General features: G+C 34.8%; 1 protein-coding gene across 1 annotated transcript in view; it reads left to right on the top strand.

The window, feature by feature from the left end:
• Positions 1-17,050, top strand: part of DTHD1 (death domain containing 1) — a 70,383-nt gene that overhangs the window by 13,247 nt on the left and 40,086 nt on the right. The window contains 2 exon segments of the mRNA XM_033856403.1: positions 12,906-13,070; positions 14,770-15,059. Coding sequence (XP_033712294.1) covers positions 12,906-13,070; positions 14,770-15,059 — 455 coding nt within the window.

The following is a 17,050-nucleotide window of genomic DNA, read 5'->3' on the forward strand; positions in this document are numbered from 1 at the left end:
TCATACACTTAGTCGACTCAAAGCATTGTAAATCCAATCAGCACAGATAGGAGAAGGTTACACCTTCATCCAGAGAAATTATACTCAGTAAAAATGACTAGACACTGAAAATTGGTTTAGAAATTATGCACATGGATCTGCCCTCTAGATCTAAGAAAGAGATTCAAACAGCAACCAAATTGAAAGTGGGCAGAAAAATATTTTCAAGGATAAGAAAAAACCCAAGTCCTCCATGATGTCTTAAGGAAAAAAAAAAAAAATCAATACCAATCAGTACCAAGACTTCAAAAGAAGAACAAAAATAACAAAAAACAAACTATAGAAATAAGGAAAGAGAATGTCATCCTGACATTTCACAGTAATTTGAATAATGAGAATTACAGTTACCTGGAGGATTTTATAGAAATCTATTTGTAAGTTTAAGTAGTATTCAATAAGCAAAATTTCTAAGAAACAGAAAGCCATCAGGATAGACCAGGAAAAGAATGAAGAACAACAGGATGAGATACAAAGATAAAAAGCTCAGATGAAAAGTCACCAAGGTATGATAAGGACTCATCTGAAGTGATGTAACCTAATAATTATAAGTACCATTGAAAGAGACCAAAACAATCATACAAGAAGCAACAATCAAAGGCATGAAAATGTGATTTTCTGATGTTGATTAAAACCTTGAGTTAGAAAGTGTTGATTTCAAAATTTAGGAAAAAAACCCCTATACTTAGATAAAACATGGCAAATTGAAATGTACATTTAAATAAAACGTAATTCTATCAGCATCCATTCAGCACAAACAGATTAAGAAGGAATAAAATCAGTCTAGACCTAGGCTCATTCTTTGCAGCATGAAATATCAAGGAAAAATGGACTAAAGCCTTCAAAGATTTGAAGGGAAGATGTTGTGGAATTAGGGTTTTCACCTAACAAACAAGTTTTTTTGTTTTTTAATACAAGGGCTCACAAAATGTACTACTCACTTGTTCTTAATAAAATAAATAAATAGATAAAATTAATGAGCTAAGGATAAAATAAAATTTAAGAAATCAAGAATAGGAGAGTAATTCTTATTTTCAAATATCTGGTATTGAATATAAATAATATAAAAGCAAAAGAAAAAGTAAAAATTCATACGGCAAAGTGGCAACAGAAAGTAAACAAGAAAACAGCATGGTGACATCAAAGAGAAAATACCATATAAATAAAATCATCAGTTATATTAAATAAATATAAATGGGTTAAACAATTTATTCTGTTGTCCATTTTAATGTTAAATATTTTTTAATACTTTATATGTTGTATTTGCAGAGGTTTCCTTAGATTTATTATATATTTTACCAATTTTACTGTCAATTGTTTAAGCTATTCATTTTATTAATTAAAATTCTCATTTCTAAAAGGCTATTGCTATATTTTAAAGGTCTTAAGAAAACTTTTCCCAAGGTACTATGTTTTTACATTATGCTTCCTATTTCTTCTTTTATTCCTTTAATCATTGTAAACACTTTTTTTTTAAGTTTCATTCAGATTATTCTATCATCTACGAGCATGATGTTAACTATGTTATCTATTACCATGGTTAATCTAGTAGACTATCATACTAATTCCATTCTATGACTCTTAGCCTTAGAAATTCATTTCTGAGTATTGATTATAATTTTTGATCAGATCAGCTTTTCTTCTCCCCTTCCCTTCCACCCAGAGCAGCTTCTGTGTGCTTCTTTGTTGCTTTCTTGAGCTAGTGTTCAAAGGGATTTTGGTTGTTTTTGTTGTTTCTCATTTCATAGCCAGTGCTGCCCTTTGGGGATTCCAGTTTTTTGACTGAGTTAGTTCCAGCTGACAGCTGGAGGCTGTATCTAATGTGCCTGAGTACATGTTAGACTCTAGACTGCACACATCTGGTGTGTGTGCATGGTTGGTGGCGGGGAGCAGGCTGATGAGGGTGCGAGGATTCATAGATTCAGTCCTTCATGTTCCCAAGAGAGGAAAGAGGATTCTAGCTTTTTGAGATTTTTTCTTCCCAAATCTAGGAGATTGTCTTTCCAGCTTTTGAGTTCCTCCATCTTGTGTGTGTGTGTGTGTGTGTGTGTGTGTGTGTGTGACATTTCATCCAGCATTCTAAGATTGCCATTTGTCACCAATTCAACTAGCCAGTGTCAATTTCTTTTTTCTTCTCCATTTCTTTGCCTTAGTACATGATCTCTTCGCTTTTTCTACCATGTTTAGCTGAAGAACTCTCATTTATTCTATAAGCTGAAGCTCAGCTCTTTCCTTGTCTGTCAAGACAGTCTCTGATCTCCAGGAGGGATTGAACACTCCTCTCTTTGTGCCAGCCCTATTCTTTTGTACATCCTAAATCACACCATAGTGTTATTAAATTCCCTTTTCCATTTATCATCCCTCAGCATAATTATAACATAGTCAGTGCTATGTTGAATTAGGTGAATTAAATAAATTAATGAGTAAATTTGTGGAAAAGTAAATTGTGTCATTAATTTTCTATACTTTCTGACAATACTAAATTGATAAGTTATAATATGCTCTGTTGCTATTAGAGCTAGACATGGGTGGTGCATTTTCCCCATCCAGTGTAGCATAAAACAATTAAATGAGAACCTATATGAACTATTTATTTAACATTCTTTCATCAAAGAGTGAAAGCCAGTTGAACATTTTCTGTGGAAGTAGAAACACAATGAAGCAATCCATACCTCAGAAGATAAAAAAGATAAAAACGATTTGAGGCCAAAACATAGTTTGAATATAAAGAATAAAAGGTCTTTGTTGCAGTTCATTCTTTCATGTGTAAATGATTTCTGGGGAAAAGATGAGAGTTATTTAATTACCAGCCAGAAAAGATTTCTTGACAGTAATGAAAGGAGAAATTAATTTCTTAAATGGAAACTTATTCCATATTATGCAAGAAATATTTTAGAGAGTTAGATGGGAAATTTTTTGCATGAAAAATGCCATTTCTATATAATGCTATTGGTTTTAAGATCATCTTATTAAAATGTAATATGTGAGTCATACACAAGAATATTTGTACAATATATGCATCGTATCACAAAAAATAATAAAATGGAGAAACTGGTAAAGCTACCACATAACTTAAGAAATTAGATATTATCAATACAATTACATCTCCTTACTTATCTCTCCCCATCCCATCCCTTACTTCCTAATTGCTCTTCATCTTCACCAAAGTTAACCACTACTAGGAAATTATGAATCATTCCTTTGCTTTTACTTTTTAGTTTTATCAATATATATATTGATATATATTGATATTGATGTATCAATATATCAATATATCAATATATATATCAATATATCAATATATATCAATATATATATATTGATATATATATCAATATATCAATATATATATCGATATATATATATATATATATTTTTTTTTTTGTGGTACGCGGGCCTCTCACTGTTGTGGCCTCTCCCGTTGCGGAGCACAGGCTCCGGACACACAGGCTCAGTGGCCATGGCTCACGGGCCCAGCCACTCTGCGGCATGTGGGATCTTCCCAGGCCGGGGCACGAACCCGTGTCCCCTGCATCGGCAGGCAGACTCTCAACCACTGCGCCACCTGGGAAGCCCCAATATATTTGTATTCATCACTATACAATACCTTGTTTGGTTTTGTTTGTGCTTACTGTTTGTAAAAGTGGTACCCTACTGTGTATAGTCTTATAGTCTTGTTTTTCCATTTATAAAAAAGTTCATTTTCACTTCTATATAATATTCTATTGAATAACTTTGTATTTTATTTACCAGTGTTCTTACTGATGGACATTTGGGTAATTTCAACTTTTTTGCTAAAACGAATAGTACTATTATGATTATTCTTCACTCAAAGTGTATTTGTGTAAGCATTTCTTTAGAGTATCTACCTAGAAGTCATGTTCAGTCATAGGGTATGCACATGTACAATTTTACAAGTTTTACGAACTGGTAGAACTAAATTTCATGCTCCCACTATTGCTTTTTATCTTTTCTAGCCTTGCATATTGTCAGATTTTGTAATTTGGAAAATTTAATAGATGTAAAATGGATCTCATGTGGTTTTAATCTGCAATGCTCTGATTACAATGAAGGTGACATCGTTCATAATTGCTTTTGTTAGACATTGTGTTTTCTTATATGTGAGGTATCTTAATTTCTTCGCTCATTTTTGAAGTTTTTACATTGATTTGTAGGATTGTTTATGGTCTCAGTGTTAATCCTTTGCCAGTTTGTGGTCTGTATTTTTATATTTATGTGACAGATTTATCATGTTTTTCTTTTATGATCAGTGCTTTTTGCCCGGTCCTAAATACTTATATCTCCTAAATTATAAAAATGGTCCTTTTTTTATCTTATAATTTTAAAGGTTTGAATTTCAAGGAAGTCTTTGATCCATCTGATATTGAATTTTATATACAGTGTGAGGTAGGAATTCTTTTTTTCCATGTGGATAACATTTTACCAGCATGATTTATTGAACGACTCTTTCTTTCCCTAACAATCTGCAAAGCCTCCTCTGTCACACAACAAGTTTTCTTCTTCTGAGCTGTCCCATTGGTCAGTCTTTTTACATAGTTCTGAGCCAATCTAACACCGTCATAGTTATTAAGGCTTTATAATTAAAAAGTCGATATCTGATAGGTAAGCCATATCATATTCTTTTTATTCAGGAGAATTTTTGTTTCTGTTTATCTTGAAACTTTCCCATTCATATAAAATAGAATCAGTTTGTTAAGGTCCGCAAGAACGAACTCTGTTAGGATTTTGCTAGTAATTTCCTCTGACGTATGGGTCAATTTGGAGAAAAATGACATCTTTAGCATATTAAGCCTTTAAATCTGTTACCTATAATATATGCTTCAATTTGTGTAGTTTTATAATGTCTTTCAATGAAGTGTTATCAAAGTCCCACATATGTATTACACATGCTTTGCTAGGCTTATTCCTAGATACCTTATAGTTTTAACTGCTATTATAAATGGTATGCAAAATTTTTGTTTTCTCATAAAATATATATATATGAATGCATTAGATTTTTCTGCAGTGGTATTGAAGCCAGCCGCCTTTCTAAACCTTCTCATTATTTCTAATATTTGTTTTCGAGAATTCCTTCAAGTTTTCTATGTAAACTCTTGCATCAACTTTAAGCAATGAAAGTTTTGTTTTTCCTTCCAGTCAGCATGTTTATGTATTTAATCCATTTTGAGTTAATTTTTGCATGTGGTGTGAGATAAGTCCAATTTCATTCTGCATATGAATATCCAGTTTTCCCCAAACCATTTATTGAATAGGGTAGCCTTTCCCCATTGTGTGTTCTTGGTATTCTTGTAGAAGATCAGTTGGCTATAGATGTGTGGATTTATTTCTAGGCTTTCTACTCTGTTCCATTGGTCTTTATGTTTGTTTTTATGCCAGTTCCATACTGTTGTTACTGTAGCTTTGTGATATATTTTGAAATCAGGACATGTGATGCCCCCAACTTTGTTCTTACTCAAGATTGCTTACTCAGGGTCTTTTTTGGTCCTATATGAATTTTAGAAAAATTTTTTCTATTTCTATAAAGAGTACCATTGGGATTTTGATAGGGATTGTATTGAATCTATAGATCACCTTGGGTAGTATGGAATATTAATTCTTCCAATCCATGAGCATTTGTTTGTATATTGTTTTTCTTGAAATAGAATTTTGCTGTGTGTTTCAGTTATCTATTTCTTCATATCAAACTATTCCAAACAACAGCCATTTTACTAGTTCTCCTGATTCTGTGGGTTGTTTGGGGTCTCAGTTGGACTGTTCTTTGGTTTATCTTGCCTAGGGTCTGTTATGCATTGCAGTAAGATGGTGCTGAGTCTGGAAAGTCCAAGATGGGTTTATTCACATGTCTGGAGCCCTGGCAGTGGTAGCTGCAAGCCTGGACTCCGCTGGTATGCTGAAATGGCTGGGCCTCGTTCTCTCTCCAGGTAGTCTCAAGGTCTCTTTCTTTCCACCTGACTTCTCCTTATGGCCTCTTTCTGTCGTGGGCTCTTTCCAGAAGAATAGCTGGACTAATGACATGGAGGATCAGGGCTTTCAAAAGTACAAAAGCAGACATTGCCAGACTTTCTTAATTTTTAAGCCCGGAGTTATCAGATCACCATTTCTGAAATATTCTATTGATTGAAGCCAGTCTCGGAACTGTCTCTAGTCCATCGTGGGAGAGTGCTACACAGTGACATGAATATTGAGAGGTATGGTTAGTATCTCTGGAGACCAGCTACTGATCTGGCTTAAGATCCTTGATTTATATTGAGTTTTTCCTCATTTCTTTGGGGATATTATGCCACTGTTCATGGACTTAATTATTGATGCCGGGAAGATCTCAGTGAATTTTATTTTCATAACTTTTTGGGTGATCTGCTTTATCTTGCTGGCTGCTTTTAATATCTTTTCTTTGTACTTGGATTTCTGAATTTTTCTATGATGTATCTAGATGTAAATTTTAAACACTTTTTCTGAATACAATACATTATGCTTTCTGAATAAGTGGATTTACATTTTTTTAGATTTAAAAAATAAATTTTATTGCTTTTAGACCTTCTTGTAACTACTTATTCATTTGTGTTTTTGAAGGACTTTATGTACTTATTTAAATGAAAGATTTTTAAAAATTCTATAGTGCTTTACAATTTTAAAAAGTTTCACACACATGATTTCATATAATCCCATAATTACCCTTTCTTCCCCTACCCCTGCTTTGTCCCTCCCCACTTCCCTCTCCCCACTGGTTTCTTCTCTATATCTGTTAGTCTGCTTCTTTTTTGTTTTATTCACTAGTTTGTTGTTTTGTTTAGATTCCACATATAAATGCTATCATACAGCATTTTCACATTTCTGAAAAATTCTTATATGTTTTCTAATCAAATATTGCCTCACCTCCATTTTATGTACTCCATACTTCTGAATTTCCAATGAGATGTATATTAGGCCATATCTTTCTAAATTCCATATTTCTTTTCTTATCTTTTACATTTTCCAACTTCCTGTCTCTGTATGCTATATTCTGTGTAATTTTTTCACATTTCAGTTCAGTTGCCACAAATATTGTATACTTTAAAATATACTTTTAATCTATCATCGACTTTTTGTTTCCAGCAATTATATTTTTTATATCTTAAGGTTCTATTTAGTTCATATTCAGATTTCCCTCATCATTCTCGATAGTCTCTTGCTGACTGCTTATTTTTATGATACTGCCCTTTATCTTATTAAACTTTTCATATATAGTTGTTTTTTCATACTGTAACTACTAATTCTGATACCTGCAGTTTTTGAGGGTGTTGCCTGTTATTTCTGCTGGCTGTCATTCATGGTATTTATCTCTTTATATGTTTGGGGACTTTTGTTTGTGATTATGTATATATGAGATTTCTGCAGTTGTAAATGGAGCTGCTTTCCTCCAGATGGCATATATTTCTGTCTATGCTGAGAACCAGGTGCTACTTACCTGGGACTACTTCAACCTCTTTGAGAGTCTTGGTCAAGTTCTCAAGTTCACCTTTTATGGTGAAGATCTCAAGGATCACAGCTCCTTGTTTTGCTCACTTGATTATCACTTAAAGCTTTAGTCTCCTGTATCTAAGTTATTGGAAAGGAATTTGTCCTCATAGTAATCCCATAATTCCTGGCTGTTTGCCCCCTGATTTGACCCTGGCTTCACAGATGTTTTGGAGGGGAATTTGGGACATTCCTTTAAGATTCCTTCTGCTTATTGCAAGCCAAAAAAAAAAACACATTAGAAAGCATATTTATCAGGATTTAGTTGTTTAGCCTTAGGGAGATAGAGAACTTAGATTACTTAGTGTCAATTTGTTATTTATAATCTTGTGTCTTGTATATTTAATTTATAATAGTTAAAAGATTCCACGTAAAAAAGTCATTTTATTTATTTAATTTTTAGTTTTACTGAGGTATAATTAACAAAGAAAATTGTAAAATATTTAAAGCATACATCATGGAGATTTTATATATGGATACACTGTGAAGATTCCTCCCATCTAGCTAATTTACACATTCATCATCTCACATATCAACCTTTTAAAAAAATTTTTGGTGAGAACATTTAAATTCTACTCTCTTCTCTTAGCAAATTTCAACTATATAACAGTGTTATCAACTATAAGCACCATGTTTTACATTAAGAAATGGTAATTTTATAAAAAGTAAAACCACACATGCCATATTTTTCTTTGTACTGATCAGTCAGTACAATGTTGTTGACACAGGTTAATCTCACTTAATAGAATGAAATTATTTCAGCAAAATTTTGAGGTAAGTGCTTACTGAGCAAATATGATTTTTCACATTTATTAAATTTGGAGGTAGTATACTAGAAATATTTTTACTTTATTATATACTTTTATACTTAAGAACGTATAATGTTACCTGTGGATTGGAAAGCAAAGTGAGGAAGAATTTAATCTAATTTCCAAATCAAAAAGAAACTATTACTCAGAATAGCCAACAGAATATTGAAGGAGAAGACCAACATTGGAGGACTACCTGACTTTATGACTTACTATAAAGCTACGGTAATCAAGACAGTGTGGTATTGATGACAAAAGAATAGACACATAGATCAATGGAACAGAATAAATAGTCCATAAATAGATCCACATAATATAGTCAACTGATCTTTGACAAAGGAGAAAAGGCAATACGATGGAGCAAAGACAGTGGAACAAGTGAACATCCACATGCAAAAAAAAAAAAAAAGAATCTATACACAAATCTTATACCCTTCACAAAAGTTAACTCAAAGTAGAATGTAGACATAAATGTAAAACAGAAAACTATAAAACTCCTAGAAGATAACATAGGTGAAAATCTAAATGATCTTGGGTATGGCAATGACTTTTTAGATACAACATCAAAGGTGCAGTCCATGAAATAAATGATTGATATGCTGGACTTCATAAAATTAGAAACTTCTGCTCCGGGGAAGACAATGTCAAGAGAATGAGAAGGTGAGCCACAAACTGGGAGAAAATATTTGCAAAAGACACATCTGATAAAGGGCTCTTATCCAAACTTTACAAAGAACTCCTAAGACTTGACAATAAAAAAACAAAGACCTGATTCAAATAGGCCAAAAACCTTAACAGATACCTCACCAAAGAAGATGTACAGTTGGCAGATAAACATCTGAAAAGATGATCCACATCATACGTCATCAGTGAGATGGATTAGTGGTTTAGACTATTTTTAGTGCAGTTTTAGGTTCACAGCAAAATTGAGAGGAAGGTACAGAGATCCTATTTACAAAGCAGAAATAGACACAGATGTAGAGCACAAATGTATGGATACCAAGGGGGAAGGGGGTGTGGGATGAAATGGGAGATTTGGATTGACATGTATACACTACTGATACCATGTATAAAATAGATAACTAATGAGAGCCTACTCTATAGCACAGGGATCTCTACTGAGTGCTCTGTGGTGACCTAAATGGGAAGGAAATCCAAAAAAGAGGGGATATATGTATATGTACAGCTGATTCACTTTGCTGTACAGTAGAAAATAACATAACATTATAAAGCAACTATATACTCCAATAAAAATTTTAATAATATATAGTCTAAAAAACAAGAAAAGAAACTGCCCTTGAAAAGTTCCCTGTAATGTCTATTTCTACTTGCAGAGACAAAATATTGAGGTACCTTGGAACAACCTTTTTTATCTCAGGGAAAAATCTTAATTGTGTGGCACTATGGCCTGTACCTGGGAATGATGCATCAGGACACTCTTAGACTTGAAAAAGGCAGCCTGGGGAAGACACTTGATGGTTTGTCTACACCACTATTTTATTTCTGGGTAATTATACCAGAAATTCTGGAAATTATATTTTCTATCCTAGTGTATCTAAAGGAGCTTCCATGTTCTTCAATGTTCCTGTTCATTATATTTGAATATTTGACCCCAAATGGGCCAATCATAATTCCGTTAATGCCTGGAATTTTGGACATTGAAAGAGCCTTGAACTCAAGAAATAGCAAAGTCAGTTATTCTTGAATAAACAAGTTGATTTAATAAAGGTTGATTATGTTTTATGAAACTATTAGTATATCAAACTGTCATCTTTTGTGGAGTATAATCAAGGGCTATTCACTGCCTGGCAATACTAGTTGTCAAAGTTTGCTAATAGTATGTATTAAAAAAAAAGTGTTTAGTTGCAGTGCTGTTAAGAACAGCTGGGATAAATAAGGATGCCACCAAATTATTTAATTTCAATATAAGTTGTATCTATTATCATATTAAAGTCTAAATTTTAGGTGATAGATGTGCTAACTCACCTAACTGTGGTAATAATTTTCAATATATACAAGGATCAAATCATCACATTGTATATACAAGTATCAAATCATCACATTGTACATATTAAACTTGCACAAAGTTACATGTCAATTATATCTCAACTGGAAAAAAAAATAGTTTAAATTTGACCTTAATATCATTAAGGACTTTTTTGATTTTAAGTGACAGAAAAACAAACCCAAAGTGCTTAAGAAAAAAGGAATTCTTTGGTCCACATAAATTACAAATCTGGGGATATTTTTATTTTAATATTTTTCTTGGACCAGGAAAAACCCAGTCTCTCTTCTCTTTCTGCTTCCTCTGTGTCACTTCCATCCTCCAACATGCTTATTCCTCATGCTGGTAATATTACTATGTCTTCAAAACTCCAAGTTCAGCAGAAAAGAGGAAACTTCTTTTCCCCATGAGTATACATAAAAGCCCTGGCTCTTATTCTTACTCCAAATCTGTCACAAACCCATCACTGAACAGATCACTAAAACCAAAAGGAAGATGTGCTGTACAAGGCAGGCTAGCCTAGTTTATGGCATGGTAACACAAACCTGATTCATCAAAGACAGGCTTGGTCGTCTCACTCCTAGACTTAAGCTGAAGGGCGGCCACTGTTTGGTTGCTGTCATGGTGGCAGAAGAAAGACCTTTGGATAGACCCACACTAATAATTAAATGCTTAGCCTGGAAATGACAGAATGACATTGTTCACTATTCATTAACCAGAACAAGTCACATGGCCCCACTCAACCATAGGGGACAAGGAAGTGAAACTCTATCATGAGCTCAGAATGGTAGGGGGAAATTGGGTATTTTGAAAACAACACTGATGAATGCCAAATGTACTAATTGGCTCAGGTCATATACCCACCTAGACCTGGGAGTAGGGTCAGCTCCACTGCAGCTGAAAACATGTAGGTTTTCACAGAAAACAGACTATTATTAGGAAAAAAGTAGGAGTTATTATCAGAAAAAAATATATATTACATATAATTAAGTCAATTTCTAGTAAATGACCAAAGTTCTGGATTCAGTATGAGTATATCTTCCTGTGTTAATAGATTATTACCTTCCAAGTGTTAAAAATTTTACCATATTTGTATAAACCAAAAGCCAAAAACTGTTATATTTTCCCCATCATCTTGATTTTAATCTGGTTGATCAACAGAGTCTAAAGTTTTCAAAGTAGACATTTTAAATCTAGTTCAGTTCCTAATTTACGATTTATAGGACAGCTAAACCTGTGAAACTAAAGTGGTTTTAAACCCGTAACTAACTCTATTCACAAATAAAGATGTGGGATTCACACTTACGTCTTCATTCTTTAGTACCTAGCTAGAAAGGTTCTGTCCCCCTTGTGGGTTTTAGCAGCATTAGACCAGGTTTTGTTTTCCTTTTTCCAGCAAGATGTTCAGTATCAAGTATTTTTCTTTCTGTAGCTTTTAAGTGAATACCCATTTAAGATACCCATTTAAGTGAATTTAAGAAGAGTTTATTGTAAGGCTACAATAGGTACTCTCTGCTTTCTCCATCTCTAAAATTACCCTAATTCTTTCACCTTGTTTTTTTTCCTTTTCTCTCTTAGCATCTGCTCTGTTTTTCCTTTCTTAATAATCTCTCTGCTTATTCATATTCATAGCCCAGGGCACTACAGCCAAAGGACAATAAGTTACAATCTCTGGGCCTTTTTCTTAGTCAAATTTCAAAGAAAGAAATCAAATTGGCTGGGTATTGGAAGTTGATCTAGTGTTAGCGAAATCAGCTCTGGTTGGGAGAAAGTATCACATAGTATATACAGCTGTCTCTTTTAAGGCTTTGGGGTGGGGCAAGTTAGCAAGGAGAATTGTACAAGAAAGCTAATTGGCCATGTCTGCTGTAGGAATTAGGGTGAGACTATCAATACCATTTATCCTTACTACCATTTTAAGTGCTTTACAAATTTTAACTCATTTAATCCCATGAGGTGGATAGTATTATTACACTCATATTACAGATAAGAAGATGGAAATATAGGGAGGTCAAATAACTTGTTCATGGTCATACAGTTAATAAGAGGCAGAGCCACTCAGAATTTGGAAGTAGGCAGTATTGCTCCAGAGTCTATGGTTGCTATACCACAAGACTTGGCTATCCTAAAGCATCAGTTTACATCAGTGAATTTATTGACTTGGGATATTCCCTTAACTCTTTTGCCAGTAGTAAAATGTTTCTCATTCTCCAAAGCTCATCTTCAATACTAGCATTTTCACTTTGCAAGCTTTCCTGAACACCTTCCTTCTGCTGTTAAACCACCCTGTACATTCTCTTCATTACCACACAGATCACCTTGTCCTGTGATTGTTTAATATTGTAATACTGTGAGCTTCTGTCGAGCAAGGGCAATATATACCTTATCTTTATGTTCCTGGTGCACAGCATAATTACTGGCACATAACATATACTTAATGAATTGTCATTGGATTATTCACTTAATGAAAGAATGAATGCATTAAATATGATTTATGCTACACAAATTTTACCAGTTTCTCTTCTGCTTCCGGATTATAGGACAAAAAGCACTTCCATAAGAAAACCTGGGAGCAATGCTTGTGAATCTTTGAAATTATTGGGATTCAGAAGCCAAGACAGTGGTTGGTTTGTGCTTGATGGTTTCGCGGTGAGAACCATGCAAAGTGGCTTGATATCATTTGAATTGTGTGAACATTTAGAGAAGTAATACAACAGTAAACAAAAAATATTGATGATATTATATCCTGATGGTTCGTAATTGATATTTACAGAAGTAGAATCATAGGATTAGACCTTTTATTCCTCAAATAGAAATATGAATAGTCCTTTAGGGGGTGCTTAAAATGCAAACTAGGCCTGACATGAATATACTATCAGTAATTTCACTCACGATAGTTTAATAGGTGCTGTTGGAAACCACTCCTAACTTAAATTTATTTTTACAGCTTTCTTCTAACTCCAAAATAGTTTAAAAATAGCACCTTCATTTCTGAAATTTCATGGAGATAGTAATTAACCATTCATATTATGCTTATCTCCTATGTATATATAAGCTGAATTTGTTATTCCAGTGTCCTCATTTTGCTTTCTCATTTCCATGTTTTCTAGACAGCTCATTATGAGAAGAGTTAGACATGTTAAGGTTCCTGAGAAGTAGACACTCATAAAGAGAGGGCAATCACATGTCCAAAGATAGCCTTTATCTCATAAAGGAAGAACTTACATCTATAATTGTCTTGGGTCAGTTCCCTAGAAAAAGAGTCTAAGATGAGAATGCAAGTGACTCTTTGAGAGAGGGCTCTCAGGAGACTCCTGTAGAGTGATGAAAGAAAGCAGGGAGGATAAGGGAAGAAATGGGAGAAATTATGGCTTGAGCTGAAGTTTTACCTCAGCCTGATACCTCAGGGGAGCTCTGAAGTGTGAGTTCCAAGGAGGCTGGCTTTACACTCTTGCATCAGTTAGTCTTTGTCTGTGGATGTGATGCTGTTCTGGGGGAGGGGGCTCTTATAGAGCAATTTTCTGGAGAACAGTTGGGCAACAGGTGGGCCAGACCAGGAAGAGGGATTTGAATTAGTTTGCTAGGCTGCCATCATAAAGTATCACAAACTCAGTGGCTTAAACAACAGAAATGTATTGTCTTATATTTCTGGATGCTAGAAGTCCAAAATCAAGGTGTTGGCAAGGTTTATTCCTTCTGAGGACTCTGAGGGATCTGTCCCAGGCCTCTTTCCTTGGCTTATAGATGGCTCATTTCATGTTCACATGGCATTCTCTCTGTATGCATATTTGTGTCCAAATTTATTTTTTATGACACCAGTCATACTGGATTAGGGTGTACTCTAATGACCTCACACTGATTTGATTACCTCTGTAAAGACCATATCTTCAAATAAGGTTGCATTCCGAGGTACTGGGAATTTGGCCTCCAACACAGGATTTGGGTGGAGGGGACACAATTCAACTCATACAGGGTCCACCATAACAACTCTTATCACACAGTGACAGAGATGAATATTTCAATCTCCACTTAATAATGACATATATTTTGTGTCCTATTGATAGTAAACAGATTATCTGGATCATCTTTCTCTTTTTGAAGTAATACTCTTTGGTAATGTTAGTTAAAATATAATTTAAAATATGCTGCCATATTCAGAGCTAAGCTGAGGCTGGATGACTTCTTTGTTTATGGGCATCTGTTTTAGAACTTGATTTAAGCTGGTTTCCTGACTGCCAAGAGTTTCATTCAAGTCATTCATGAATTTAATCAATTAGTCATCAGAATGCTTGATTTTTAAAGGAGGTTTGGTTAATAATGGCTTTTTGGGGGTGTTATTAGTTATTCTTGATATTTTTGAAACTGGCTGTTTCCCTCAGGTTACTCCTTCTGTCTTCCATGCAGGTTTATAGTGCTTCACCCATCTTCCATTGTGGACAATAGCCATTTGGTTTCTTTTGTGAAGTCTTTGGAGGAAGCCACACTCAGCATCACTGTTTGCATTGTACTTTATCACCAGAAAGACAACCCACATAGAACTGTCATTTTAGTGGTGCCTTCTAAAGATTTACATCAGGTGCTTAGGAACTTGCGCTTGGAAGCGTCTAGTGGTCCTCCAGAGCCATCTCGCCATTTCCAAGTGAAAGAAGGAGAACAACTCCTTTTAAGGTTTACTGGAAACATATTTGCTTCAAGTAAGTATCAAGAAATCTTTTTGCATGTTCTATGGGCTATCAGCCACAAGCTTCAGAAGGAGTCCACTAAACATGTTTTGCTAAGGAAATCTTCAAAGAACTGAGGGGAAGCTTTGGAAAAGTAGGAAGAGAAAAAGGACTTATTTACTTCTTTCTTTCCAGTCTGCTTCTTCTCTTTTTAGAGCATGCACATTCCTTAATGGGAAGACCCTAAGTGACACTTTTAGAAATAATCTTCTCCATAATTTGTATAGCTGCGTTCAAGCTAGGATCATCTCTTTCCTACACCAGTGTCGTTGCCTCGTAAATATTCCTCTGTTTTCACTATTAGCCATGTGAAATGGAATGTATCAATATTTCCATGGAGTAATAACAGTGATCTTTTAAAAATGAGTCATACTTCATTACTTCCCTGATTAAAACTTTGTAATTACCTCCTATTCCACTTTAAATAATGCCCAAACTCTATGTTGTCCTACAAAGAATCTAACGTGAGGTCAGTGGACTCCCAAGAGACGTGTGGATAGACTATATTCCAGCATAACTGTACTATTTATAATTCCAGTTATTGTATTTTATATATTTAAAAGACTATGCCGGGAAGGAATCAATAAGCTTCACCAAAGTCCAAAAGGGACCATGGCACAAAAGTGGTTAAGAACCTCAGATCCAGATGACATACCCCTGCTTACCTCTTATCTTTATATTTATCTAGTGATCTTTTATTTCCATTATAAATCTTACCACAACTTGAAATTACTTTACTTATTTATTTGTTTATATACTTTTCATTCTTATATTTATGTTCTTCACTGGAATGTAAATTCCATTAGGGCAGTGACTGTGTCTTTCTTGCTGTGTACCCTTGAGCCTAGAATAGTGCCTGATATATCAAGGGCTTTCAATAAATATGTAGTGAATCAATGAATATATGATGATGCTGAGGAAGACAAACAGGGTGAGTGACTATGAGAGGTGGAAGGAGATGTGGCAGAAGTGAGGGAATGGGTGAGACAGAAGAGATAAAAGGAGGGAAAGAGAAAAGGAAGAAAAAGAAGAACAGAGAAAACAGCTGTGTGAGAGAAGAGAGAAAAAAAGCTTTGGGGGGGTTGCCCTCACAGCCATTTCTTTTTTATTGATTCAACCCCTTTTCCTTTCTAACTCCTTTCCTTGAGGCAGAATAATATCAAACAGCATGCATGTAAAGATGAGGTGTGGGGGAAATTCAGGAATGGGTTCTGTGGGAATTTCTGGCCCCGGAGTCCTGTGATAGACTTGACTTGAAGTAAGAGTCTCTGTTTACTTATAAATTAATATAGATCTCATTGATTTTTAAATGGTGCCTATTTTCTCTCTAATTCTGGAAATTACTCTAAGCTCCGCTGGCTCTTTGCTCTCTGTGGCTTCAAAAACGATGTGGCTTAAAGCTGAGGCTGCCCTGTTTTTGGTATCTCAGAAATAAGTGAGATTCAAAATGTCCCAATTTGAAGTATGTCTTCCACTTTCGCATGCAGAGTCTCAGCCATCTGAGCCAGCTGATGGGACCTATGGAGTGAGTGACAGAATGTCACAAAAAGGGGAAGGGGGAGGAGAGGAAGGAAGGGTGGAAGATATCCTTTCCTACTTGGCTTCTGGAATAGAAACTATGCTAGGATAATCCCTCTAAGAAGAGAGAGTCAAAACCTGGAAGTGTCCCACCCAAACTAGTGATGCAAATGACTTCCTGTAGTACTTGGGACAGCAGCTGTGTTTACCTCCTGCTCCAAACAGGAGAGAGTTACTGTGCTTCTCATAGGCAACGGTTGAGTGTACTATTGTCTATAATGGGGAATAGGGAGTATATGCTAAAATAAGAGTGCCTGGAGACAGGCAGCATGTGTGCGGTCCCTCCATATAGGAATGAAGAACTCCTCTTCACTCAAAGAAAATGAGTCAGTCAGGATGCCAGGATCCTTTCTCCTTTGCCTTTTCTAGAGACTTATGGCCAGATC

This window comes from Tursiops truncatus, chromosome 5 (assembly GCF_011762595.2).
Source record: "Tursiops truncatus isolate mTurTru1 chromosome 5, mTurTru1.mat.Y, whole genome shotgun sequence".
NCBI classification, from domain to species: domain Eukaryota; kingdom Metazoa; phylum Chordata; class Mammalia; order Artiodactyla; family Delphinidae; genus Tursiops; species Tursiops truncatus.